The 27,494-nt window shown below is 55.6% G+C and overlaps 2 protein-coding genes across 2 annotated transcripts in view; one reads left to right on the top strand and one right to left on the bottom strand.

The window, feature by feature from the left end:
• The first annotated feature begins 87 nt into the window (after positions 1-87).
• GAREM2 (GRB2 associated regulator of MAPK1 subtype 2) lies at positions 88-14,418 on the top strand. Its single transcript, XM_037066766.1, has 6 exons — positions 88-327; positions 3,569-3,709; positions 8,217-8,347; positions 9,118-10,143; positions 11,241-11,410; positions 11,955-14,418. Exons 1-6 carry the CDS (start codon positions 216-218, stop codon positions 12,979-12,981), a joined length of 2,607 nt encoding a protein of 868 aa, XP_036922661.1. The 5' UTR covers positions 88-215; the 3' UTR covers positions 12,982-14,418.
• Positions 14,419-15,515: 1,097 nt separating this feature from the next.
• The window catches only part of HADHA (hydroxyacyl-CoA dehydrogenase trifunctional multienzyme complex subunit alpha), a 33,910-nt gene continuing 21,931 nt past the window's right edge, over positions 15,516-27,494 (bottom strand). Inside the window, exons 11-20 of the mRNA XM_037066762.1 lie at positions 26,935-27,044; positions 23,964-24,098; positions 21,708-21,879; positions 20,672-20,758; positions 19,050-19,190; positions 18,566-18,634; positions 17,609-17,804; positions 16,814-16,928; positions 16,109-16,254; positions 15,516-16,022 (exon numbers count right to left, since the gene is read on the bottom strand). Coding sequence (XP_036922657.1) covers positions 15,877-16,022; positions 16,109-16,254; positions 16,814-16,928; positions 17,609-17,804; positions 18,566-18,634; positions 19,050-19,190; positions 20,672-20,758; positions 21,708-21,879; positions 23,964-24,098; positions 26,935-27,044 — 1,317 coding nt within the window. The 3' untranslated portion in view covers positions 15,516-15,876. The remainder of the gene's footprint in view (positions 16,023-16,108; positions 16,255-16,813; positions 16,929-17,608; positions 17,805-18,565; positions 18,635-19,049; positions 19,191-20,671; positions 20,759-21,707; positions 21,880-23,963; positions 24,099-26,934; positions 27,045-27,494) is intronic.

Here is a 27,494-nt window from a genome sequence, read left to right as displayed (position 1 = left end):
GCGGAGAGGCGGGACTTGGCGGCGGCGGGCCGGGGGGTGGGGCGAGGGGCGGGGGCCGGCGCCCCGCGGGCAGTCGGGCCACGTGACGCCCGCTGCCCGGCCGGGCGGCCAGGCGGGGATCGCCGCGGCGGCCCCAGGAGGTGGCGGCGGGAGCCCGGGCCGCGCGGGACTGGCCGTCGGGGGTCCGGGACGGCGGGCCGGGAGGCGCCCATGCCATGGACAAGCTGGCGGCCGGCCTTGCCGGCCTGCGCTGGAGCATGGTCGCCTTCCCGCTGGACCTCATCGTCAGCCGCTGCCGCCTGCCAACGCTCGCCTGCCTCGGGCCAGGTACCGGGGGTGCTGGGAAGGGCGACCAGGGTCCGCAGGGGAACCGGGAAGTCTCCAGGCAGTTGCTGGCGGGGCTGTAGGAGCGGCCCCCGCACGCCCCGGCTCTGCAACGCGCGCTGCGCAGCTCCGGGCGCATCTCCGCCGGAGACCAGGGGCCCACTAGTCGACGCTCTGCCTCGTCCGGCGCCTCGCGGACGGCTCTGGGACAGAAACTAGGACACGGCCTGGGACGGGCCTGTGACACAGTGTGCCGGCCCAGCTGGAACTTGAGCACGGCCGAGCCACCGCGCCCGCCCCGTCGGTGCGCCCCTTTCCTCGCCGCCCTCAGACCCCCGCCTGGGCCGCGCCCCCGCAGTCCCTTTGTCTCCCACCTCTCACCTCAAACCTCCCGCACCCCTGAGGCCGGTCTTCCCATAGCCGCCGCCCCCCAGCCCCTCTCGGGACCCTTCTCGCATCCTCCCTTCGTGTCTCCAGAGCACCTCTGGGCTAGGGGCGAGCAGGCCACCTGGAGGAAAGGCCCTAATGAGCGAGTCCTCCCTCCGGGCGTGTCCTGGAGCCCCTAGCCCTCCCCCGACATCTTGCCCCATTTCTCCCCAGGGCGCAAGGGCCTGGGCTGCTCTGAGCGTGGAACCTCGCCCGGGGGCCCGAGAGCGGACGTCTGGAGGCTACACGGAGCGAGGGGACTGTTTGCGGTGGCGGGGGGGGGGGGGCGCTGCTTGGCTGGGGGAGGGGCAGGAGCCGGGGCTGGCAGCCAGTCCGGGGGTTTTGTGTGTGAGAAGAATAGGGGTTTGGCCCGCGTTGGCACACTCGCTTCCCTGAATGCTAATGGAGCCCGGGCCATAGTCTACTCTCCTTTCCGCGGGGGCGGCAGCCCCTCCTCCGACCCGCGGCGACTTGGAGTGAGCACAGTGAGCGGCAGTGACCCTACCCGGACAGTCGGACAGGGGTGCCCAGAAGACCAACGTCTTGTTCCCGGGATCATCAGCACGTGATCCCAAGTGCTTGTCGGCTGCAAGGGTGTATGTCCGCGTGTGAATGAGATTTGCCGGCCCCTTCCCGCACATCGTCCTTGGCATCCGTCTCTTTCCTGCGGAGGGTCCTTTCTGAGCTCCTCCGTATGGCCGGGCCTCCTTTGGGCTCCCTTGATATTTCTGGCACCCTGACTTGCCTCCTACTGTGCGCACCTGATACAAATGGTTAGTGTGTTATCTTCGCACTGGGCTGCAGGCTTCATGAGCGGGGCATCCTGCCAAACAAAGATTGTGGCGGGGCTGACCCCCCGAACGAATGAATGAATGAGTGAGCGAGTGAATGAGCAACTGGTGGGATGGCCCAGCTGTCTGTGACAGTGGTGTCTGTGGCTGTTGTCACTGTGAGTGTAAATATGCGATCGAAAGTGTGTCTTCAAGGTCCCAGTGTGCCTTATGCATTTAGAAGGAGCCTCTAAGTGGGGCCACAGGATTGAGTTATGCCACTGGAGTGACAAGCCCCTGTCACTGTGGGCCAGGTGGCTGTGCTGACCAGCTGTTACCACGACCCATGGCTGTGGGTGTGGGGAAGGGTGGGCTGGGGCTTTAAGAGGAGGTTGCAGAGTAGCAGAGCTTTCTCTGCCCCAGGTGGCAGGTCCAGATCCCTGAAACACACATGGTGGGCCAGCCAGGGCTCCTCACAGCCCTGAGCACATCTCCCATGCCCCCTTCATGGGGCACCTAGCCATGAGAGCAACCAATTCCCATTGGGTTGAATGGCAGACGTTCGGTAAGTTGTGTCTGAGGGGGCTGGGAAGGAGGCATCCCCACCCCCACCCTGCCCACCAGCTGCAGCCAGGAGACAGCTCCACCAGCTTCCTGGAAGCTGGGCCAGCCCCTCCTGCTCCCCTGGAAACCGTTGCTGGGGTTGGAGCCTCCAGGGGCCCAGAGCCCCCTCAGCACCTCTGCCCTTGTGCCTCTTCCCCCAGAATCAGCCCCCCTCCCCACTTGTAAATCCACCCCCTTCTCCAGCAGTCATCGCTGCGTTCCAGACACTGGGAGCAGGAAGGGCTGACAGAGGGAGGGCCAAGAAAGAGCTGCTCCTCCGAGGTCCCCTGAAAGCAGGGGAGCCCTGTGGCATAGGGGGGAAGGGGCTGCCGTAAGATGCCCAGGAATCAGCTCCTGTGAGGCCTCCCACTCTCCTGATCCAAGTGACTGGCTCTGGGGGAGCCCTCTCAGCTGGGACCTCCAACAGACTGTCCCACCGAGGCTCTGTCCTGTCCTCCCACCAGACCTTCCTGCTTGGCCTTGCCACTGGCTTGGGGGCTTAGAATTCTGCTGCTGTGAGTGCTGGTGGTTCTGAGGCCCACCCGAAGTGTCTGCTGGGCAGTAACATCTCCCTTGCTCACCCCACCCTCAGCTAATCTGCTGCTCTTCTCTGGGAGCCCTGCAGTCCTCTGCTCAGTGCCTCACACTCAGCCTGTATTCTTTGTTCAAATCTTTTTCCACTTCCCTATGGGTGTAAGGGGTCCTGGAGGCTGGGGGCTGGCCTCATCTGCTGGGAGGCCCTGGCCCCGGCACAGGGCCTGGGACAGCAGGCAGTCTAGTCCAATGATGAAGAACAGCGGCTGGGCTGGTTGCTAGGGCCTCATCAGGACCCTGAGCCCTGAGAGAGGGGCTTGACTCTGCCCTACGGCCACAGCTGGCAGTCCATCTGTTCCTACAGCATTGCCAGCCTGGACAGGGATCATGGAGGGCTGTCCCTGGGGAGGGTCTTGGTGAAAAGGTAAGCAGGTCATCCTGCCTATTCTTTCTGCTCCTCCTAATGTTTTCTCTTTTTCTTTCCTTCCTCTTCTCTCCTTCTTTTCCTTCCCAGGGGAGTATGCTGAGGGCGTCAGTGAACGAGACATCCTGCTCATTCATTCCTGTCGCCAGTGGACGACAGTGACANCAGCAGGCAGTCTAGTCCAATGATGAAGAACAGCGGCTGGGCTGGTTGCTAGGGCCTCATCAGGAGAACAGCGGCTGGGCTGGTTGCTAGGGCCTCATCAGGACCCTGAGCCCTGAGAGAGGGGCTTGACTCTGCCCTACGGCCACAGCTGGCAGTCCATCTGTCCCTACAGCATTGCCAACCTGGACAGGGATCATGGAGGGCTGTCCCTGGGGAGGGTCTTGGTGAAAAGGTAAGCAGGTCATCCTGCCTATTCTTTCTGCTCCTCCTAATGTTTTCTCTTTTTCTTTCCTTCCTCTTCTCTCCTTCTTTTCCTTCCCAGGGGAGTATGCTGAGGGCGTCAGTGAACGAGACATCCTGCTCATTCATTCCTGTCGCCAGTGGACGACAGTGACAGCCCACACACTGGAGGAAGGCCACTATGTCATCGGGCCCAAGATTGACATCCCCCTGCAGTATCCAGGTGTGCTAGCCAGGGGCAGATGGTGCAAAGCTGGTGGGGGCAGTAGGCCGGAGGGTAGCGAGGAGAGAAGGCTTGGGGGAAGCTGTGGGATGAGGGAGGCCGGGGGGCTGGCAGGGTGGCGTTAAGGGTAGGGTTGGGGTTGGGGGCAGGGCTGGGGTTAGGGGCAGGGTTGGGGTTAGGGGCAGGGCTGGGGTTAGGGGCAGGGTTGGGGTTAGGGGCAGGGCTGGGGTTAGGGGCAGGGTTGGGGTTTGGGGCAGGGTTGGGGTTAGGGCCCAGTGGTTCTCATACTCCTGTGTGCAGTCCCCAGTTTCTGGTTGCAAAGCTTTGATTCATATTCTGTTTTAAAATAGATTTTAAACTGATTTAAAAAATACCCACAGTCTTAAACTGCTACAAATCCAACCTCGAGCTGCCTCATTAACCCATTTTTATTCGACCCTCAAAGAGAACACCTCCCGCCACCCGCTGCTTGGCGCTGTGCGACCCAGACACCTCAGGACAGAGGTGCCCAGGCCAGTCATCTGGCTGCACGCGTCAGCTCTCACCTTTTGTTATTATTATTTTCTTTTATTGAATTTATTGGGGTGACATTGGTTAAAGCTTTAATCTGGTTCCCCCCAATTTTCGTGGTAAACTTACTGTTTTCATCGATTGACTTTATAACTGAGTGTTAAACTTTCAGACTTTTAAATAAGATCGTGTGCATGAACTCCTGCTGCGGTCTGTGTGATGTGTGGTGTAAGATTTTGTTTGAAGAAAGGATTATGCTGCTAAAAAAAGAAACTACAGCCCTTCCATTGAGCTCACAAGGAAACAGGCCCCAGGAACTTCAGTAACTTGCTCAGTTCTGTGTTTTAACTGCCACCCCCACCTCCTCCCACCACCAAAGGTTGGGGCCCCCTTGCGCCTGGAAGGCTCACAGTCCCTTCCTCGCAGGCACCACTGTCGCTGCTCTGGTCCTGTCCGGGTCTCCCCCGAGCCCGCAGAACAGGGCTGAGCTGTCACAAGCTTCTGCTCTTCACGAGACCCCACTGAAGAGGTTGGGACGCTCCCTCAGGTGTCTTTCTGCCCTGGGACTGGGCTCTCTTCTGGGCCTGAAGTCCTCCAGGGGGCCCGCTGGAGCTAGGAACTCCTAGCCTGGGAGAGGTCCCAGGTCGTCTTCTTGGGATAAAAAAGGCAAGGATAGTCCTCACTGACTGAAATGTGACTTCAGGGACTGTGCCATTTTAGTTTGTCATTAGAAATCTGGGAAACCAAGGCACGGAGCCTTCTAAGGAGCTGTGAGTCCGGGGGAGGGGGCTCCCAGCACTTGCTCCCCGAGCGCACGTGTACGGGCGGTCGCGGGGTGACAGCTAGCCGCAGGGATGCTGCCGCCCACTCCGCCTTGGCTGCGGACTGGTCCGCCCGGGTGGGGGAGGGGAGGTCGAGGCCCCCTAGGAGGGGGAGGGGCCGGGCGGCTGGTGGGTTAACGAGGAAGCTGAGTGCACAGCTTGGAACTGGTTCCTCTTAATGAATTAATAATTGTGTGGGTGGGCAGGGGCGGCCAGCTTCGGACCTTGGAGACAGCCGCGACGAAGGCGGGGAAGGGGAGGAGGGCGGAGGGGTCATGTCTTCAGGCCGCGCGCCGCCCAGGGGATGGGGACCCCCGGCTCCTCTGAGACAGTCCCGCGCTGGCCCGGCCGGGGCCAGGCTGCTTCCGCAGCGACGGCCGAGGGCCCGTCGGAGCCCGGGCAGACCCTGGGAGCTAAGTAGCTTGCTTCTGTTTTACAGATGGGAAAACAGAAGCCCAGCGAGATTCAGTACTTTGCCCAAGGTCATACAGCTGGTTGGTGGCAGAGCCGGAATTCATCCTGGCCTGTCCTGACCCCACACTTTGTGCATGTACCGACCATTCTTTGTGGAGCATCTGCCGTGGGTCAGGTGCTGGGAGGGGGGGTGGTAGGCGAGACTCTCAGGCTGGAAGGGACCCTCAGGCCAGCGCGGTTGTGTTCTGGGGAAGAAGGGCAGGGGAGGAGGGGCAGGCTCCGGTCGGGCAGGTCCCTAGGGTCTCGGGACCTCGGGTCTCACGTAGGGGGAGGCAGGAGAGGAAGCTGTCCCTGAAGGGGCTGCAGGGGGAGGAAAAGGCTTCCAAGGGCCGGAGCATCACTCCCCGGAGGTCTCCCTTCCTTCCTCCGGGCAGTAATGACCGGTGCTGGGCCCCAGGCTGCAGCGGAGGGGGTGGCGCTGGCTACCATGGTTACATCGATCTTTCCTGCCACATCCTCCCCTGGCTCCAGCCCTGATTTGGCTCCTGCTCTCCCCACAGGGGGGCCGCGGGCATTTCTCCCTGCTTGGCTGCTTGTGGTTGGGGGTTTGTGTGTGGATACGGGGGAGGAGGTTGGGTGGGGGCGGGGCACCACTTGCTGTTGGGTGGCAGAAGACCCTGATCCCTGCCCCTTGACTCCAGATCCGGGCTCCTTGCCCGGTCCTCTGCCTCGTTTATCCCTCCGCCCCCCAGGGCTGTGGCACCTTCAGCCTCTTCCCACGCAGGTCTCAGGCTGGTTGGAACAAGACCCGGGCCTCTACCCCCAGCTCTGTGCTAGGCATTTCCCCTTCTTTTTCTTGGTTTTCATGTGTCTTCCTGCTCCTAGATGTCGATGCCTAAGGCCCTGCCCTTGCCCCTCCGCTCCTCGGAGGGGCGCTCCTCATACCCTGCACTGGGGGGAAGGTTGGGTCTCAGTCTCGATTTCTCTTTGGGTTTGGGGGCTCCAGGAACCCCTGGCACTATGTGCAGAATGTGGCCAGTGTTCATGGTAGGAGTACACTGGGCATTTTTCTGGGGAGAGAGTCCCCAAAGGGTTAAGACCTTCTCTTCATCTTCTCTGAGCCATCCTACCTGCCTCTGGCGGGCTGGTGACCTTCAGTCTGTGCTCCCAGCCAGGCTGCCCCAGCCCCTGCCCCACAGCCTGTTTCTTATGGCTCTGCTTTTGCTGAACTGCTCTGCTGGCTCCGTTTGGGACCAGGCTGGTAGCTGGGGCCCCGTTCTTCCCACCGGCCCCTCATGAGTCACCTCAGGCTGATGAGCCTCCCTCCACGGGCTTCTTGGCACAGCCCAAGGAGCTGTCCACTTCACCCGCTGTCATCACTCTCTGGAAGTCCTGCCCTCCAGGTGCTCCCCGTGGTGGGCAGGTGGTCTGCTCTTGTGATTCCGTTTTTGCTCATTCTCTCTCTCATGGACTGGTGTTTTGTGAAACTCTTTTCATTCTTCAGGTCCCTTCAAACTGCCAGGCAGCTTTCCCCCCCGCCGTCCAGTGGTCCTCTAGTTCTTTTGTCACGAGTCTGTTGTAACACTTGTCGCATCCTGCCATCATTGGGTGCTCCTTGTCATATCTACTATATCTGGAAGTCTTGGAGAGCTGGCTGTATTTTATGCAGATTTGCAGCCTCGGTGGGGCCAGCCCAGTGTCTGGCACAGAGTGGACGGGCGCTCCATAAACGTCTGCGGAGTGAGCAAATGAATGTGCTGCGACTGAAGCAACCACCAAGAAGGTCACAGAAGCAGAAGAGTCCCCTAGTCTTCTCTTAGCCTGTCGTCCCCTCACCTATACAAGACTCCTCCTGTGTCAGGCCTGAGAGGAAGCCGTCTATCCAGACGTTAGGGCGATGCACAGCCTGTCCCTGTGCTCGTGTGGCAGTAGCGTAGAGTGTGTGTGGCCAGTGGGGTGAGACAGTGACTCAGGGGTGTCAGCCTAGTGGATCATCACCATCCTTTAAAGTCCGAGACTGCTGGAGGCATCTGCCGAGCCAGCCATATCACCAGCCCTAGACTGCGGGTGGGAAGGCCTCGTCTGCAGGAGGTTTTGCCGGGCTTCGATGAGAGGCCTCTGGGACAGTTGGGCTGGGTGTTGGACAAGGGCAGGTTCTGGGAACAGAGCTGGGGGCAGAGTGGCTCTCCCTGGGCCTCCAAGGCCTGGGGCTGGGCCCCCGTCTGCCCAGTGTATTGGTGTGCACCAGCAACCCAAGGTAGATGCACAGCGTGCCAGGTCCACATGGGGCCCAATGCCATCTGTCCCAACCTCCTCAGATGAGGCCTCGGAGGCCCAGAGAGGGGAAGGCTCATAGCAAGTCAGAGTGGGGCTGGGACCAAGCTAAGAGCCAGCATCCCCATTGCCACAGCGATGCTTGGTCAGAGGCCAGCTCTGTGTCCAAGTATTTGAGCTCCAGTTTGCACGTGGGCATCCCTGGGAAGATAGTCGCCAGCCTCATCGCATACCCACAGCTTTCCACAGGGATAGAGCTGTGCTCTAGTTGTTAGGGATCTGTGTTCACTTCCTGCTGAGGCTTGAGCTAGCTAACCGGCTCCTTCCACCCCATGCTGGTGCAAACCTGCCCTTCTGACCTCCTGAGTTCCAGAGGGGCTGGCTGAAGTGAGGGGAGCAGCAAGTAGGGACCACGAGGCCTTTTGGGATGCAGGCCAGGATCCCAGCAAGCAGGCTCACCCTAGCAGCCTGCATTTCCTCCCGTGCAGGGAAGTTCAAGCTCCTGGAACAGGCCCGGGATGTGCGGGAGCCAGTGAGGTACTTCAGCAGCGTGGAGGAGGTGGCCAGTGTCTTCCCCGACCGCATCTTTGTGATGGAAGCCATCACCTTCAGTGTCAAGGTCAGTTTTTCTGGTACCAGGCATGGTGTCCCCAGGCTGCCTCTTCTCTTCAGAGCAATTCTGACCCTGGCTGGAGGGTTACCTTAGAGTCCAGGAGGTAGCAGGGATCATGTGACTTCTGACAGCCTCTTGAGGGCCTTTGGCAAAGTCAGGCCATGACAAATGAGCCTAATGACCCAGGGGGCTGAAGAACTTCCTTCGAAAGGTGGCGAAGCAAAAGGAAGAGTGTGGAGGGTCCTGCCCTGACTTAGAGATCTTCAGGGAAGTCTGTCCTCGTTATCCACTGGTAGGGGTGACAGGGTGGGGGAGAGTGGGACAGAATGCAGACAGTCGTCCTCTGTGTACAGTAGCTCTTTACAGACCCTTTTCATATCCAGCAATTCACTTCTCAGTAGCCTTGTTGAAGGGATGGAGTATTATTATCATCCAGATTATAAAGATAAAGGTTGCCATTTATTATTTTCAAAGTATACAATGTAGCTATACATGTAGCCTATTTAACCCTTAGAGCAACTCTTCCAAGTGTTACTAGGTAACTAAGGCCCCAGAGGTGACTCACTGAAGGCTGCGCAGCCACTATGTGGCCTCTCCAGGATCCAGCGTGGGTTCCTGACCACGCCTGTCCCCCTCGCGTCTTCTAGTCAAGTGCTCTGAATCTGGTCCCAGCTTTTGGGAAGACCCCGAGGCTGCTCTCCTGGGTCCTGGAGGTTCTCACAGGGTTGGCTTTCTCTGGCACCCTGGCTAAGCCTCGCCATTTCTGGGATCCCCAGGTGGTGTCGGGAGAGTTCAGCGAGGACAGCGAGGTGTACAACTTCACGCTGCACGCGGGCGATGAGCTCACTCTCATGGGCCAGGCAGAGATCCTGTGCGCCAAGACCACCAAGGAGCGCTCGCGCTTCACCACCCTGCTGCGCAAGCTAGGCCGGGCTGGGGCCTTGGCCGGAGTGGGAGGTCCGGGGGGCACAGGGGCTGCGGGCGGGGGCGCCCGGCCCATCAAAGGCAAGATGCCCTGCCTCATCTGCATGAACCACCGCACCAACGAGAGTCTGAGCCTGCCCTTCCAGTGCCAGGGCCGCTTCAGCACGCGCAGCCCACTGGAGCTGCAGATGCAGGAGGGCGAGCACACGGTGCGCGCCATCATCGAGCGTGTGCGGCTCCCGGTGAACGTGCTGGTGCCCAGCCGGCCGCCACGCAACCCCTACGACCTGCACCCGGTGCGGGAGGGTCACTGCTACAAGCTGGTCAGCATCATCTCCAAGACTGTGGTGCTGGGGCTGGCGCTGCGCCGCGAGGGCCCGGCGCCCCTGCATTTCCTGCTGCTCACCGACACGCCGCGCTTTGCGCTGCCGCAGGGCCTGCTGGCAGGGGACCCACGCGTCGAGCGCTTGGTGCGCGACAGCGCCTCCTACTGCCGCGAGCGCTTCGACCCAGACGAGTACTCCACCGCGGTGCGCGAGGCACCCGCTGAGCTGGCCGAGGACTGTGCTAGCCCGCGCCGCGCGCGCCTCTGCCTGCCTGCGCCCCAGCGTGCCCCCGCGCCCGCCCGCGCCCCCAGCCCTCCCGGTGACGGCGACCAGGAGTATGTGAGCCCGGACTGGGCTGGCGCACCTGACTCCGCAGCCTCGCCCACCGAGATCCCTTACGAGGAGCTGTGGGCGCACCAGGCAGCCGAGGGCCTCACCGAGGGCCGGACCCGGCAGCCCCCGGGGCCGGACCTCATCTCTTTTGGGGCCCCGGGGCCACCACGCCTGGAGCCCGAGACGCAGCCACCTCCCGTGCCTCCCAAATCCGAGGCGGTGAGTGGACTCGGTTGAGAGGCGAAGGGTGCAGGGCAAGGCGCTGAACACTGTCCTCCAGGGAGGGACCAGCCAGGACTCTCCGTTTGGGCCTGAAAAGTGGATTTTCCAGGGCGCCCAACCCTTGGAGTGTGACAGAGAGTGGCCGATAAGTAGGGGAGAGGGTCGCAAGAGCACGTGTAGTTCGGGATACCAGGGACGGTGGCCTTGGGAGTAGTGGGACAGGAATGACAGTAGGTTCCAAGCTACAGAAAACTTGCAATGAGTCTAGAACGATACCCAGAAGGTTCCACAGAACAGCCTTTGAAATTGTCTAGGGAGAAGAAGGGTCTATGGGGAACCAAGTTGAGAAAATGTGTGTAGGGCCTCTGCCCTCCACCCCGCTTCCCTTCCAGTTAAGAGCACTGGCACCTCACAGGCCCTGAGGACTCCCGCACTGAGGACGCTTGTTCATCTGTGGTCGGTGCAGTTTCCCAGCTGCACTGTCCACAGAATGTGGGCAGCGCCCACTGACACCCCAAGGCGTCCACTTTGAGTATCTGACCTGTAAGGAAGGGATCCAGAGGACAGCTACTGTAGTTTGCCGCCCCCCTCATGCGTTTTCCCTCTTTACCTTTTTTAAAAAAATGATTGTTTTTTTTAAAGATTTTTATTTATTTATCTTTAGAGGGGAAGGGAAGGAGAGAGGGGTAGAGAGATCAATGTATGGTTGCCTCTCGTGTGTCCCCTGCTGGGAACTGGCCTGCAACCCAGGCATGTGCCCTGACTGAGCATTGAACCTTGATACTCTAGTTCGCAGGCCCACGCTCAATCCACTGAGCTACACCAGCCAGGGCAAAAAATGATTGTTTTTGAACCCACTTTTCTCTGTCCTTTTCTTATATTCATGAAGGATTTCCAAGGCTCCTGATGGGCGAGACAGGCTGCAGAGAGAGAAGGGGTGGAGGGGGAGGACAGCTGAGTGAGGAGCTGGGGTGGAAGGTGAGGCAGCCCTCTGCAAAGGGGGGCAAAACGTCCGTCTCCAAGTTGCTGGGAAGGGGTTGATGAGGGGTGTCAGCTGCCTGGGCACAGACGGAGCCGTGGCCCTCTGTTCGCAGGTGAAGGAGGAGTGCCGCCTGCTCAATGCCCCGCCTGTGCCTCCCCGGGGTGGCAGTGGCAGCGGCTGGCTCTCCGGCAGCCCCCCAGTGCCCCCGCGCTTCCCCAAGCTACAGCCTGTCCATTCTCCCAGCTCCAGCCTCTCCTACTACTCCTCCGGCCTCCAGGATGGGTGAGTCCCTTCCTTCTCCTGATCCTGGGTCCTTGCACGGTGGGTAGAGGCTGGGGAGAGCAGGGAGGGAGTCAGTGCTGAGGAAGAGGAAGACTTTGGCCTGGGGGTTCAGGGGGTGCAAGTCGCTGAGCAGCACGGAGAGGGAGGGCACTGGTTTTGGAGCCCGAGGCCCTGTGACTTCCTCTCCACTGTCCTGCTTCAGTTTGCTTCTTTCCTGAACGCGAGGACTGGATGGGAACGTTGCTCTGGGTCTTTCCAGACTGGAACTCTGCTGCAGGTTGATGTGTTCCGTGCTGTCTAAAATTTTTTGTGTAATTCAGTTTCATTTACTTTTTCCTGGGGCTGGGGATGCCTGAAGAAAGAAGCGAGCAACCCCAGAGGGTTTCAGGCCTGAGGGCTGGGGTACGGGCCAGTGTTGCAGGGATTGGGGTGGCAGCCTCTGTGAGCTGGCAGAGCGGTGGTTCTCAGTGTCACGTGTGACCCCGGCACAGTTCCCTCCTGCTCTGTCCTCCCCCTCCATGTGTGTCTGTCTCTCTGCCCACAGGACGGGTTCCCGCAGTGGCAGCGGCTCCCCGTCTCCAGATGCCTACTCCCTCTATTGCTACCCATGCACCTGGGGAGACTGCAAAGTGGGCGAGTCCTCCAGCCGACCACCCTCGGGGCCCCTGCCCTCCACCACGCAGCCCAGCCAGGCCTCGAGGGCCCTTGCAGAGCCCCTGAGCAGTCGAGCTGCCTCCCTCCTGGGGGCCGATCCCTCTGTCAAGACCTACCACGGCTGCCCGCCACTCTTCAAGCCCTCTCAGCCCCAGAAACGCTTTGCTCCATTTGGAGCTCTCAACCCCTTTTCTGGGCCTGCCTACCCCTCGGGCCCTTCAGCGGCCCCCTCTTCTGGGCCCACAACCACTTCGGGGGCCATGGCTACCTCCAGCCCTGCATATTCCCCAGGCTCAGGATCGCCAGGCCAGGCCTATTCAGCTGCTTCCACCTCCTCGGGTCCCACCTCCTCTTCCTCTTCCTCCGAGTGGCAGGAGCCAGCCCTGGAGCCCTTTGATCCCTTTGAGCTGGGGCAGAGTGGTTCTCCGGAGCCTGAGGTGCTACGCTGCCAGGAGCCCAGAGCTGTGGGGGTACCTGGATCTGGACCCTGCCTCTCACCACTTGGACCCCCCAAGGTTTTAGAGCCTGAAGGTTTAATGCTGCGGAAGGTGTCCGCTCCACTGTCACCAGTGGCCTTGAAGGGGCCCAAGGCAGGTGGAGCACGACTCCTCCTCAACCAAGGGCGCCTAGAAGGGCCTCCTGCCAGTCCCCGGGACGGGACCATGGGCTGGGGAGGCCGGGATGCTTCCTGGCAGCCCCCCGCTGACCTGTCTGCGCTTTCCCTGGAGGAGGTCTCTCGCAGCCTGCGTTTCATCGGGCTCTCAGAGGACGTGGTGAGCTTCTTTGCCCGAGAACGCATCGACGGCAGCATCTTTGTGCAGCTCAGTGAGGACATCCTGGCAGATGACTTCCACCTCACTAAGCTTCAGGTCAAGAAGATCATGCAGTTCATCAAGGGCTGGCGGCCCAAGATCTGACCTTCCCAGCTTGTAGCTGCACAACCCGAATCCTGGCAGAGAAGCCCTGGGGCCAACCACGGGGCTGCAGGGGCGGAACCCCGGGGGCAGGGCTGCCTTCGGGGAGAATCTTTGCCGAGACTGAGGATGCTAGGTAGCAGGTAGCTATCTGTGAGTCTAGGGGAGACCCACTTGGAAATGGGGTGCTCTGGGGCCACACCCCTGCATGGGGATGGCCTGCCTTCAAGCGTGCAGAGTGGTGGGGAGAGGACGGCAGGCCCCAGTGTGCACCTGGACCTGGTCAGGCATTTGCTGCAATTCCCACGATGGGGTCACAAGGTGGCCTTTGTGGTGACCTAACAGCCTCCCATGCCCTGCCACAGAGCTTCACAGACATCGGGCACTTCTTGTTTGTAGGTTCAGGTTAGTGACAAGGGAAGCTGGTTCATAATTTAAGCACAAATTCCCCAAATGCCCTCTCCTCTGAGCTCTGGGGGCCAATTTTAGGACCTCTGCCATACCCTCCCCCTCCCCCTCTGCTCTACCATGGGTAGGTCCCTGGCCCCGGGCACAAGTGTATGGAGTACAAGCCTGTGCCAGGGCAGCTCGAGGCTCCACCTCTGGGTTCTGGCTCGAGGGTGATGACTTTGGAAGAGCACAGCTCTGCATTTGAGGTACTTACCTAGTCAGGGAGGCACATGCTCCCCTCATGTCCTGGGTTCTCCCTGAACTCAGTACAGCAGGGCCCCCCTTTGTCCTGCAGGGTCAGGTCAGTCTGCCAGGACCCTGACTCCGTGGAAGAGCAGGTGGATTTGAGCCAGCTGCTCCTTGATCCTAGAGGCAAGTGGCTTTCAACCACACCCACTTGCCCCTGGCTCCTGCCCCCACCCCTCGACTCTGGCACACACCTGGTGTCCTTCCTTGGTTTCCTGTCACTAGTGTACCGGGGGGGGGGGGCGGGGGGGGGCCGGGTGGGAGACGGAAAGCACAGTGGTTTGGGAAAACCTGCCTTTTCTCCCTTGGACCTCAGCCCTCCCCGGCACCTGCTCATGTGCCTCAGGGCAGGTCTCGGTGCCCTGCGTCTCAAGCAGTCATCTGCTTGGCACCCAGAGCGGGTTGGCCACTGTGTACAATGCCCCACCCCCCTGCACGTCCCTCTTCACCTGCCCAGGATCACACCGATCCTCACGCTCACTAGTGCCAGGCTGCAGAGGTACCAGCCTTCTCTTCCGCCTTACCTAGCCAACCTAAATATTTATTTCCACTTTCTGTCTCAAGTGTAGCAAAGCCATGCTGGCGCTTGTGCCCCGAGCAGGCGGCCTCAGTTCTGAGGGAAGGGGTGTTGGGAAATAGAGCACAGAAACTGATGTGGAGACTTGGTTTCCTTGCCCGTCACTGAATGAACCCTCTAGGGCTAGTGAAATAAATGCTAGACCGCTGAAGGGTAGTGCAGGTGGAGCTCTGGGTGTCAGCTGCTTTCTTCTTTTGGAGGGACAACGGGTATGCCTCTAGCAGGAGGGGACTCTGGAACGTGTGTGCACGCGGACCATTCATGTGTCCCCAGAGGCAGCTGGCAGTCCCTGCCTAAGAACCTTTCAGTTCCCACTACTGTTTCAGTGGGATTCACACCTACCGAGTGCTGCTGCGTGGAAAGACCCAACTTCAAAGCTCCACGCCCCCAGCCAGGGCCCAAGTTCAACTCCCTGTACTGGCTGAAAGCCTGCCTTAGGCTCTCAGACGCCCACATTTAGAAGCCTGTTAATGGCCATGGTGTAGGGATCACTTCTCTACCAGAGCCTGGCTTCCTAGCTGCCAACCATCAGTGTTCGGTAGAACCGGAGTTAAAGGTCCTCGTCTGCCAGTCCCAACAGTGGAACTGGGCCAGGCAGTATCTGAGGTACTTGCATCCGGTACATAGGCTGGAGAAAAGTCCAGACGGCACAGTGACGGGACTTGGACTATGATTCTGCACACACTCATTGCAGATCCTTCCGCCAGATGGAGTTAAGAGTCCCGATGCTGCTTAGCCGGACCGGGCTCAGCTTCTGCAGGAACACGTTTAGGAGTGCTGCACGCCCAGGGCAGGGGCAGAGTGGGGTGGCCGCCGGCTGACTCGGCCGCCCTTGTAGGCCCCCCCGACTTGCCTCTGATCCCTGCAGGCCTTCTCCATGCTCACGGACAGCATGTACTGACCGGGGAAATGTTCTCTCTGGTTAAACTGTGCAATTGTGTAACAAGGAGGTGTCGTGCTGGGAAAGAAATCTACTTTCTGTCCTGGTCCTCCACACCTGTCGTCCTTTTGCTGCTCTGGGTAGCCAGGGCCGCTTCCCTGCTGTACGCAGAAGCCCAGCCAAAGCAATTCAACACAATCAGGTCTAGAAGGCTTAAGCATCATAAAGTACCACCTTCGATCATCAGCCTGTCTCTCCTTTCAGGTGCTGCTTAGAACTCTCAACATTTCTTATCCCGAACACACGGGTTTATTCTAGCTCACTCCTTGAAGGAAGGGTTTAAACCAGAAGCACAAAGAAGAAAAAGGAACAAGCAGGCAGGGAGGCTGATAAATAAGTTTGGTTTTTATTGTTATCCTGTGTTTGGCCAAGTGCATAATTGCTGTCACCGCTGTTGGCCACCACTGGCCTTCAGGCAGGCACGCTGCCACTCTGGGCCTTGGGACTTACAGATTCACAAGGACAGCGGTTTCCACCTCCTGACATAAAGTGCAAACACAGCCAGACTTCACCAGGAGGGCGGGACAGTCACAGCTGAAGGCACTTTAATCAAGGCACACACATCCAGTGCTAGAGTTCGCTTTCCTTGAGGTTTCTGAAAATCTAGACGCCACTCTGCTGGACAACCAGCACTGTCAGGAGGCGGGGTTAGTAGGCAGGGGGCGAGCAGGGTGTGAGGGCCCGCTCACTGGTAAAATTTCTTGGTAGGGTTGTTGGCATGATCAACTAGCAGCTGGCACGGGGTGAACGCTTTTCCGTAGGCGGCCTCATACTTCCTGAGCCGGTCCACTACCTTCTGAGCGCCAAACAGGTCCACAAAGCGGAAGGGCCCTGAGGGAGAGACAGAACTCGGGTGAAGCGGACGGCAGCACGAGCTCTAGGACAGAGCGAGCGCCTTCCCAACCTGCAAGACCAACCTCCAAGGCAGGGCGGGAAGCCCAGCCCAAAGACCGCTCCGATGTCTCCCTCCGCAGGGGTGGCCAAGATCCCTTCCTGCAGGCACAGGGCAGCCTCGTTCACGAACCTGGTCACCAGGCGGTACTGGATGTCTTCCTCAGAGGACCTGTCCACAGGGAGAGACGTTCAGGGGCAGGAAGAGCGGGGGGGAGGGTCACAGGAGCCACATGTGAAAGGGCCAGCCTCCAGCTGGACAGAAGGTGCAGCCGCAAGGCCAGCCCATCCCTGGGATCCCCGGGCTCCCCGGGAAGAAGACTGCAGACTGCAGCATGGAGCTGCTGGCCCTAATCAGCCAGAAACCGAGCACCCAGAACAGGGCCTGTCACAGAGCAGGTAACTCGTATCCCTTGACGTCAGCGATGGTCAATTACAAATGATGAGAAAGGGTTTGGAGCCCGAAGGGCCTGGGGTAATCATCCCTCGAGTTACTCTCTGGAACCTTCAGTGGGAAGGCTGGAGCAGGGGTCCCCCCAAGGTTTGGCTGCCGCTCCCCTGATGGTGGCAGAGAAGGAGATGGCACGTGGAAGGCCCAAGTGCACAGCGCTGCACCAGCATCGGGAGTGCTCTGGGTCAGGCCCATGATCATAACCGAGGTGGGAGGGGGGCCAAGAAGCTCTGGCTGATGAGAAATGTTTCCATGCCGTAAGCTACTCCAACTGACTTACACATCAGACTTAGGAGGCACCTGTAGACTTGCCAAAACACTATCCATGTCAGAATTCAAGTTCTTACTCTTCACACCCTCCTTGTAGACATAAAAGCCCTTCCCAGACTTGCGACCTAAAAGCAGAAAAGGTAGAGTTAAACACTCAGGGCCCGGGCCTGAGAAGTATCTTTTCTGCCAGTTGGCTATACAGCTCCTGCCTCTCTTCTGTATTCCTGAATTTGTATTTCTAGCTACCCCTAGGAAGCTAGTGTTTGTCAGAAGAGTTCACGGACAGGGAAAAAGATCTTATTTCTTAGAAAGGCCAGTGGGTGAGTTTTACCGTCCGGATGTGCAACCCCAGCCCTAGGATGCCCAGGTTCTCGCTCTGATTCCGCTGCTACTTTGCCAAAAGAGAGAGCCGCCTCCCTCTGGTGGGCCTCAGCTGTGCATTCACTGTGCAGAGGTTTTACTTTCTGCACACGGGCAGCCAGACAACACGGTAAAAGCCAGATGCAAGCCTGCTAGTGCAGGAGCAGATGTACAAGAGGCCATGGGCAGGAGGAAAACGCCTGTCGATCTGGTGTAACCTGGGCCAGGTAGCGGTGGAGCTTCAGGAGGCCAGAGTTCTGCCTTTTGTCCACAATCTGCAGGCGCAGGCTAAGGAGAGTGGTCATGAAATCATTTTTGAAATCCCCTATGATAGCAGGCTCCATGTTTAGCAAACACACGGGCTTCCTGTAACTCTTTGGTCTCCAAAAACTGCTCGGAACTTTGTGAGTAATGGTGCTAGTCCTGTTTCTTTGAGGCTACTCACCCAGGAAGCCCTTGGACACCATTTGGTTCAGCAGTTCTGGGTTTCCACCTCCGAATCTCTCCCCAAAGGCTTTGCCTAGATCTTCCGCTACGTGTTTTGCTACATCCACACCAACTTCATCCACCAGTGTGGCAGCACCAACAGGAAAGCCAAAGCTTGTGGTCAGGGAATCCAGCTTCTTAGGGCCCACTCCTTCCTGAATGGGAAGGGAAGCAGGGAGGGACCTCAGGGGAAGGCCATCTCTGACCCCCGCCATGGGCTCCCTATGCCCGCCTTCAGAAACAGCCTTGGGCAGCACCCACCTCTCTTCTGGGTGCTACCTGGCCAGGCCAGGGCTGGCACTGTTGCACTTAGGAAAACATAAGACACGTAAGAGTCACAAGGGCAAAGTCTGAGGCTTCCTAACCTATAGCCCTTTAAGGAAGGCTCGAGATAAACAAATATTTCATTTCCCTGTTGCTTGCAATTCTGAATCTCAGTAGCAACAAGACTCTATGGCAGACAGGGCTGGCTTCCACGCCTGGAAGAAGAGGCACTACCGAGGAGCAGTGCTGCAGAGCCCCGGGATCCCCGTGTCTAAGGCTCTGGTGAATGGCCTATACGGCCACCACAGGGGCTGGCTTGCACAGAGGCAGATGTAGCACTAGTCAGGCCAGGCGGGCCCTGTTCTGGATGGTCCCTGCCTCAAAGAGGGGGCAGAACAGCCCAGGAGAGCATGTTGGGAGGCCTTTGGCCTCAGGCAGCAGAGAGGGAGCTAAGGGGGCAAAGCTAAAATTCTGCTGCCCGCCCACGACTCCCCACCACTTGCAGAAACAGAGGGCACAAACGGGCCTTCTTGGAGAAGAGCTGGGAGCTAGTGCATCAGGAGGCGGCTTGCTCCTCTTCCTGACATTACCAGTGTGGAGGACCCGTCTAAGCAGTGGAAGACGCCTCAGACATTCCAAGAGCAATACCGACCTGGAGAATTCGCAGGACTTCAGACATCATGGGTGTGAGACACCTTGTGGTGTAGAAGCCAGGCCCATCCTGCCAAGAGAGAGAACATGAACTTGGTGGCCCCTCTGTTGTGGGTACTACCCTTAAAGCAGCCTCCCTCATTTCAAAGTTCAACATGATTATAACCTCAATTGGAATCCTTGAATGAGACTGAATGGGAAGCCATACCCAGGGCAGCATGGCTTGAATCCCAGAGCACAGCACACAGTTTCACAGTCACCCAAAAGGTCTGGAATGGCTGCGGGAGCCTGCCACGTCCCCGACATTCCCCACTCTGACCCTGACTCGGTGATACAGTCAGCACCACTATCCAGGTTGTAGATGACTGGGGGAAATCATATCCGAAGTTGGTGTGTTTGCCCCAGACAAATTATAAACAAGCCCAGAGGTATAGGAGTCTTCGTGAAACTTTCCCAATCTGCCACTCTGTTACGCAGCCGCTCACCTTAACCACGATGATGACCTTCCCCTGTCTGAGGCCCACGGCTACAGCAGAAGCACTTGTGTCCTTAGATGTTTTCTCTGTTGTGATGATCTCCAGCAGCTGCATCTTGTCCACAGGAGAGAAGTAGTGCATGCCAATCACCTGGCAAGGGCAACAGGAAGCCACGAGACTGAGCGCTGAGGAGGACGCTCAGCAGCATCCTTTTGTGCGGGGAGAGCTGCAGGGAGAAAGGCGGCTGGGGCGCAGGGACACTGCTTGCTACAGTCACACAGTTCGGCTCCACAGCTCTCTGACCTAGGTTAGGAGGGTCAGGGGGAGCTCACCGAACTCCTCTTCCATCTGCTCCCTGGGCTTTTCAGTAAGGGCGACTGATCCTACCAAAAACTGGCATGCAAACGACAGCGGAAGGCCAAACTGGACTTATCAGGGAAGAGTGAAGGTCCCACTTACATTAAGGAAGCTGACGGTTTAGGTGAGAGTCCAGCTTTTCGGGGGGAGAATGGGGCAGGCGGAAAGCCATCAGACCCTGGCAGGCTGAGACGGCTGGTCATCCTACTTGTGCCCCTCTGGCCTTCCTTGAATGGGAATGCTATAAGGCCAGCAGGTGATAAGTTACCCAGGACGCCTGCAGGCCAGATGGCAAAGCGTGACGCTCACTCCACTCCACCGGGAAGAAGGAGAGGCCGGTGTCCCGGGAACGGTGGCAGATTGCCTTTGCTGGTTTTTACTGCTGTGGAAGTGCTCCGAGTGATAAGGGCTGTCCACCTGCCTCTCTACTGCTTCTGTGCCCTCCCTGGTGTCACACTGTCAGCTTCTCCCTGGGACCTTTCCTTGCCGTCACTGAGCCTGCCTCTGCCAGGCTCTAACCTGCTGACTGCTGGGGAATGGGAGAGACTGCCTTGCATCCACCAGCTATTACAATAGGAAGGAGGCTGCTTCTGTGTTTTTAGTACACGGATTGTGTGTGAGTCTTTTCCAATCCTTCAAGTCTCTTCTACTCCCTGCCTGCTTTGGGCCGGTTCTGGTCAGATGAGGCCACCTGGATCCTCCCGAGAGGTGAGCTGTGTTCTTTCTTTTTGAGTGTTTTTATTTTCCCTCAGTTACTCTGGCAGACAACAGAAGCCCAGAGATAAATTTCTAGGCCTCATTCCCAATCGCTGATAGTACATCCACACCCGGCCCTTCATGCCCTGGGTTGAAGGTCTAGATTACCTTGCAGGGGGAGACATCCCACCATGCACTCCGATCCTCCATTCCTGAGTCTGGAGTTGAAGCCAAACCTGCCCTGGGCAGTCGCCCAAGTCTGCTATGGAGCTCAAGTGGTATTCTGGAACATCCCTTCTCAGGGCCTACCTTTCTCTGTCTAATTGTGATAAAGGTGGGTTTCATAGTCTAAACCTGCATAATAACGCGTAGTGGGGCTGCAAATCACCTATAAAGGCATCTCGAGTTGTGCGTCACTCGTTCCTGCATTGCACGCTGGTCATGGTACTAGCTTCTGCTGTGCTCAGTTCTGGGGAACACACTGTCACCCCCATTCACTTCATAATCCACACTAGTCCCTCCACCAGTGAGTCTTAGGCCATAAAGCCTTTCAGAATGTTTCTCTCTTCAGAATTTACCTTCTCGGGTCTTTTGCTGACAGCAGCGATTTCATTGATTGGGAGAGCCGATGTGTTGCTGGCAAAGACACAGTGCTCTGGAATCACCTGTGGAGGAAGGGCATTTAAGAAGGTGTCAGCTAGGCCTGGGAGGTGACCCGAGTCCAGAGAGGCTAAGGAGGGTCGCTGGGCCTGGCCACGGCCTCAGCCAGAAGCGCTCGGGAGGCAGACACCTCTCGCTGACTTTGACGATTACCGGGCAGCAGTGTCGGGGAATGTGCCGGCCTCGTTCTCTCCCATCCAGCCCTCTGGTTATGGCCCTTCGTAAACCACCTCATCCTAATCTGGAGACTACGCCCCAATAGCTGGTACATAAGAGACCCTAGATAAACACTGAAAAGATGACCTTGAATCAAATCTCATTTATGTCAAGATCCATCACGGGCCCTGGCTGGCGTGGCTCAGTGGATTGAGCACCAGATTGCAAAGCACAGGGTCACCAGTTTGATTCCCGGTCAGGACAAATGCCTAGGTTTTTCCTGGCCAGGTCACTGCCATTTCTTCTTTTCCGGACTCTACACAACAAGTACTTGTTTCGTTCACGCCACCCCATCTCCAGAACTGGCTACATAGAGCCTTTGAAACAGAGACCAAAGCAGCATTTCCATAAAACGGACATTTGAATCTGCCTGGGGAAGTTGCTTCTCCCCTCTTTCCTTCGCCGCTTAGACCTGAAGAAATTTGGTTATGGCTCAGCCGCCCCAAAGTAGCAAGACATCTGGCCATCCTCCATGAGGCCATTTGTGTGTTTAGGTGATGGTGGGAGACCCAGCAGGCCCTGTACTCAGGATTAGAAGCTATTTGATATTCTTCCTGGAGGACTCAGAATTGACCTTTATACCATATGCAGTGTGCATGAGCTCAGCGAAGACTCAGGTCTGGGAATGAACAGCCCTATAAAAAGAACCAAGAATTTCCAAAAGCTCCTTTAACAACTCCACCCCTGTGTCCTCCACACACGATGCTAGGATTCAAGCACAACCCACCCCTTACTTACTGCTTCTACTTCCTTTAGCACTTTGTGCTTAAGATTGATGTCCTCAAAAACAGCTTCAATCACCATGTCGGCCTTTTCAAAACCCCGATAATCAAGCTGCCCAGTCAAGTTGCTGAAAATGAAGTCTCTTTCAAATGACGTCAGAGCTTTCTTCTTCACTTTATCATTCAATCTAGAAAAAAACCACATTTCCAGTTAGAGGGGAAGAGCAGGAAGCTAACATTTATGGAGTGCCCACGGCCTGGACAGCACAGCCCCTGGTGTGAGGGGGCTCACACAGCGGAGGGCTCAGGGGACTCATGGTCAAATGACAAGGTACCAGGTCAGCAGGGCACATGGGTTCACACCAGTAACTCGGGGCCCACATTCTCTCTACTACAGGAGGCCTCGAACCTCCCAACTTACATAAACTGTATCATTCATAAAACAGTTAAATCTGCCAAAAGGAGTGAACATGAACACTAGAATGGCAAGACGAAAGAGAAGCTCTGGTAATTCTCTGCCTACAGCAGGGAGAGCGCCAACCCCTGTCCCAGACCCCATGGACCTACACTTGCTTATACATCATTTTGTTATTCTGTAGTTACAATCTCCTAGGGGACAGAGACCAAGAACTAGTTCTTGTATCCTTAATCTGCTTCCCAGTCCATGCCTAACAGCACATTGTAGTGGTCATGCGAAATATTAGCTCCAGGTTCCTTCTTTCTCACCGAGGGCCAAGGAGGGCCTGCTACGCAGACACTTACCTGGCGATTTCTTACTGCCCAGGAGGACAGGCGTTCTCAGGTTTTCATCTGAGCACCTTTTCAGAATAAATGGCTGAGAGCTTTCCTCTGAATGAAGAATGAAGCTAAACCCATTCACTAATTTCCTTAACCAAAAGAGAAACTAAAACCACAAGATAATTGCTTTTTAGTGATAAAACTACTTGCTAATGGTGGGGGAAGGAGCTAGCTCAAAGAGCAAACATTTTTATTAAAATAAAATTTTCTTTAAAAAAAAAAAAAGCCAGAAGATTCAAAGAAGTTCAAAGAATTCAAGCCTTAAAAGTCTGGGTTCAAAACTCCTGGTTTCTGACAACCACCGACAACCATGTCAGTGGTCAGCAACCAAATATTTTGAACCAGAAGTTCAAAATATTATTAGTTGCTCTAAATCAAATGCCTAAGGAAACCAAATGTAGGTCCCTAGTCAGCAGTATGCCGAGGGACGTTCACCGGAGCCTGATGTTTCTAAGGCACAAGGGACACCAGGGTACCTGAACCCCAAAGGGGTCGAGAGCAGGACGCTATCTGACAGCAGCAAGGCCTCTGTAGGTGGCTGTGTGAAGTGCTGTTTGGGGACGCCGGCAGTCTAGTCTCAGGCAATGCTGGTACCTAGCACACGCCCTTTCTTTAACTCTAACTCCTTGCAGTCTTAAAATAATCTGCCAAAATGATTAAACCTGCCAGGTCCTGGAAAGCATTACAGTGACAGCATATGAGCTTCTCTGCAGAAAAGGGGTAAAACCATACTTAAACTACACAGTCCACTTAAGAAACAAAAAATGCCCACTCAGCTAAAGTCACATGCAGGACGGTCCAACTAGTCTATGACAGGGGAGAAGTGAGGCAAGACCCATGCCCAGTTTCGTGAAGCTGCTGCTCCCCTCTTCCCCTCTGCAAAGCAGTGTGTGTGTGGGGGGGTGGGGTGGGGTGGGGTGGGGGGTGGGGGTAGGGGATAGGCGAGCAGGAGGGAGAATAATTTTTATTCTTCGTTAATTCAGAAGTAGGATGGAGAGAGTCTCGTAAAGCCCTGGACACTGTGGAACCAAACCAGTTACCTGCTTCTCTAGAGCAACACCAGTCAACACATACGAGTTCAGGAGCCCTGGCCCCGGGTCCCGCTTCCTGACAGCCGGGCCTCAGCTCTCTCCACAGGGACACCCTGCTGCTTCAGTGTTCCCTAGCCACACAGCTATTTACTGGGAACTGTTAAAACTCCCAAACACCGCGAGTTCTAGCCTGACATCCAAGCCCCAAGTAAATGGCATTTTTGAAATACCTGGAAGTTTTTTCCTCTGCACTCAATGATGCTAATGGTTTCTAATACCTGTTCCGACACAAAGTGAAGGAAGGCATTAGTGTTTCCAAAACACAAAGGAAACTTAACTATGGAGTATCTCGTTTTCACTGCACTCAGGAAAAGGAATCTGTGATGGCAAAAAAAAAACCCCAAACCGCTCTAACTTGCGGCAAAGGCAGAAGGTGGTCTTACCCTTTGAACACCTGTTGCTGCCCTCGGCTCAGCCCACCTAGCGTAGCGTCTTTAAGCATAGTCTTTATGCCCTTGTCCACGGAGACCTGGGCGATGCCGGCCCCCATCAGTCCTGCACCAAGAACGGACAGGTGCCTGAAAGACAAGGACAGAACGACTCTCAGCAAACGACCTGTAATCATTTCGGTGCAGGGGGTGCTGCCCTGGTTGTTATCTAATAAACCAACGGAAGCAGGCACAACAACAAGGTGTTTCAAATAATTTTCATCTGTAAGGATGCACATTTAATAAATGATTGATTTTCCTAAGTTAAATGCAAAAATCCATTAGGTCTACAAGAATGGGCCTACCCATTATAATTGTATGCCTGAAACCTATATGAAATTCTATTAACTGATGTCACCCCAATAAATACAATAAGAAAGAAAAAAAGAACTGGTCGATCGAAGATCATATTATACTGCTCTTCACTCATGCCTGAGATCACTGAAAACTTGGTTTATGCCTAAGTCAATGTCAGTATTTTTGTTTTCCAGAGAAAAGCCCACTGTTTGCAGTGATGTGCCCAAAGACCAGCTGTTCTTCCAGCTACTTCGTTAGCGATGTTGCCATTTCCCAGTCATCTTTCTTTTCTCCTGGAACCTGGGCCTTCATCACCCCTGACTTGGATTAGTTCCAAAGTGTGTTGGGGCCATCTCTGCTTCCAGACCTCACTGCTCCCTCCAACACCCACATACATGCACAGTCCTGCCTCCTCCAGTCCTGCATTCCTCTTGAACTTGTCTGGACCACTTACCTGGTTTACTCTACAGTATTCTGGAATGGCTTCATGGCCGTTATTTTTGTCTCTATTCTAAGTTTTTTGAGGCTAGAACTCACACCTGGTTACTTTCAATTTTCCATAGTTCTGGAATAACACGGCCAGTCCCATAGTAACTAAATAAGTTTTCTTTTTCCCATAACAACTTCCTTTGTAACAGAAGACCAAGTTTATAGCACAGTAGACCTAGAGTTATAATGCAGCATAAAATTTCATTCCTAACAAATCTGATTGTAATTTAAAAAAATCATATCCATATCCAAAAGGAAACCTAATTTCAAGTCCTGGGAGCATCTTTCAAATGTAGTTTTAAAATAATAAAAATATTTATATGGTGTTAAATAATTGGAGAATGATGAGAAAATAGGGTGGAGAAATATAAAGAACAGAGCTGAAAAAGGATTGATACATTACCTGCTTCAAAATTTAAAATTTGTTTCATAAATGACTCCACCATGGGAGAGCAGAGAGGGGAACACCCTTTTCCAATGTTTTTTATTAAATTTTAAACTCAACGTATTCTGCCTTGGGTATGTTATAATCCATTCTTCATTTTTAAATGATATTACTTTTTCCTTCAATTTATTTGTCCAGTTAGGTCAACACTTAGATCATATTTTTCTACCCATTTAGTTCTGAGTTTTAAATTTTGATTTAGGTGATTTTGTTTTCTTATCTGCAAATACTTGTTTTAAGGATATTTAATTCAAGTCTGGAAGTGTTCTGTTATAAATTTTCTTCTTGTGGATGTTTTTTTGGGGGAGAATTTTCATAAGCTTAAGTATTTTGATTCTCATTTCTTTCTTCCTATACTCATTTTACATGGCTGTTGCCTGTCTTTTTGGTGTATCTGGCACACACCACCACCTTGTCTGGGTGCACACACTTCTTAGTGTTACACGCAGACAGGAACAGGAGTCTGGGGTGGCTAATTAGGTCTGCAAATCGAAGAGTACCCTCTTCTACTGCAAAGTGCAGTCTCTCCCTGTCATATAGCAGTAATTAGTAGCATTAGCTGTCCTGTTTGTGCTGTGCAGGGGGAATGGGTGGCCCTGTCATCCTTGTCCATCTGTTCGATTTCTGCAGAACCCGTGAGCAGATGCAGGTTGAAGCGGCTGCCGTCAACACGGAAGGAACTGACCTAGCCCATGGAACCCAAGACACGGCCAGCGCCACGTGAGGCAGACGCGCCCGGATGATGCTGGCCCCGCGTGTGCCGGGGCCGTTATGGCTGCGGTTCACGGTCTGTCTGGAAACCTGCCCTCTCATCTGTCTCATGCAGATTTCTTGCCCATTTTACCTTCTATTTTGAATCGAAATCTCCTTAAAGGTGAGGGGACAGAGATGGTGGTAACATTAGTTGCTTTTCTTAAATCCCTCACTGTAATTCACCTAGAAGAGTATTTCTCAACCTTGGCACTACTGACATTTTGGACCGAATAATTCTTCGTCGTGGGGGGCTGACTTTGGCAGCATCCCTGGCCCCTAGCCACGACCTGCCAGTGGTGTCCCTCCCTCTCCAGTTGTGACAACCAGAACATTTCCAGACACTGTCAGATGTCCCCTGGGGAGCAACAGCGCCCAGGTTGAGAACCACTGAGCAAGACGGTGAGTTCAGAGGCATTATTAAATTTAAAATGCTAAAGAGCTCGTTAGGAAGCATAGCACTGAAAGGCTTGCTGAAGAGAATACATATGAAACAGGTAAGTAGAACCTCGGATGCTTAGGTTGTAAGCAAAAAGAAGGACAGCCTTTAGCAATTAGGATAAGGCGTTATGTTCTTTAATGGGGCAGATGTGAGCATTCACAAAAATGGTATCTGAAGTCACAGGGAGAGACAGGATCATCCAACAGGGCACAGTGTGTGTGTTTGGTTCAGGGAGGGGGCACCTAAACCAGACTCCTAGGGACATCAGTGGCGAGACAAGGAAGCCTCCACAGGACCTATCAGAGAGGGCTGGAGAAAACTCACCACGGGCCAAACTCGGACGGCCAAGAAGTTCCTGGGAGGAATGGGCACCTAATGTGCTCAGGACAGGAGTTTACGGCAAGTCTGAAGATACAAGCCTAGCTCTGTAGACCTTCAAAGACAGCTGCAAGCTTAGCACATCATGAGACCCACAAGGGCTTCCTGGGTGGAGTTTAACTTACTTGACCTCCTTCTGTGGAGCTCCAAATTTATTCTTCTTGCACAGGACCTGACCTTGATACAATCCTATCAAGGCCTTTGATTCTTTGGTCATTGCGAGCTCGGCAAATTTCTGAAACGTGAAAAAGGCGTAAGAAAAGGTGGAACTTCACAGTCTCGGTTTCTCTGGGAAGCAGAGGTGACATGCGCGAGGAGCCTGTGCTGCAGAGTCTGTCCCCCATGGATGTCCCTTCCCCACTCACCTGCAGCGCTTCCTGACTATTGCTTTGACAAGGTTTCGGATTCGGCTGCGCTCCCGTTCCCTACACTAGCGCAGTGGTAACCCCTCCCGTGGAACTGTGGTGTCAGAGCCAAAATGGATCTTCAGGGTCCTCTCGACCCACCCCTCCTTTTAAAATCAAATCAGGAAGGGGAGGCCCAGAGAGGTTAAGTGACCTTGCTCAGGGTCACACTGCCTCAGAGTGGCAAAGAGGGAAGGTGAACCCTAGCAGTATGATGTCCAGCTCCAGTTCTCTTTCCACTGGCCTCCAGCAGGTGGCCCACGTGGTACTCAGCCACTTTC

This window comes from Sturnira hondurensis, unplaced genomic scaffold (assembly GCF_014824575.4).
Source record: "Sturnira hondurensis isolate 20B ecotype Veracruz unplaced genomic scaffold, ASM1482457v3 Scaffold0016663, whole genome shotgun sequence".
NCBI lineage: Eukaryota > Metazoa > Chordata > Mammalia > Chiroptera > Phyllostomidae > Sturnira > Sturnira hondurensis.
The sequence above is the reverse complement of the archived record's forward strand: the minus strand, read 5'-3'. Positions and strand labels throughout refer to the sequence as shown.

Bases quoted from the DNA above. Each gene is read 5' to 3' on its own strand.
- GAREM2 (XM_037066766.1), top strand. From the start codon at position 216: ATGGACAAGCTGGCGGCCGGCCTTGCCGGCCTGCGCTGGAGCATGGTC. The intron at 8,348-9,117 runs GTCAGTTTTTCT...TGGGATCCCCAG, and splicing joins CCATCACCTTCAGTGTCAAG to GTGGTGTCGGGAGAGTTCAG. The intron at 11,411-11,954 runs GTGAGTCCCTTC...CTCTGCCCACAG, and splicing joins TCCTCCGGCCTCCAGGATGG to GACGGGTTCCCGCAGTGGCA.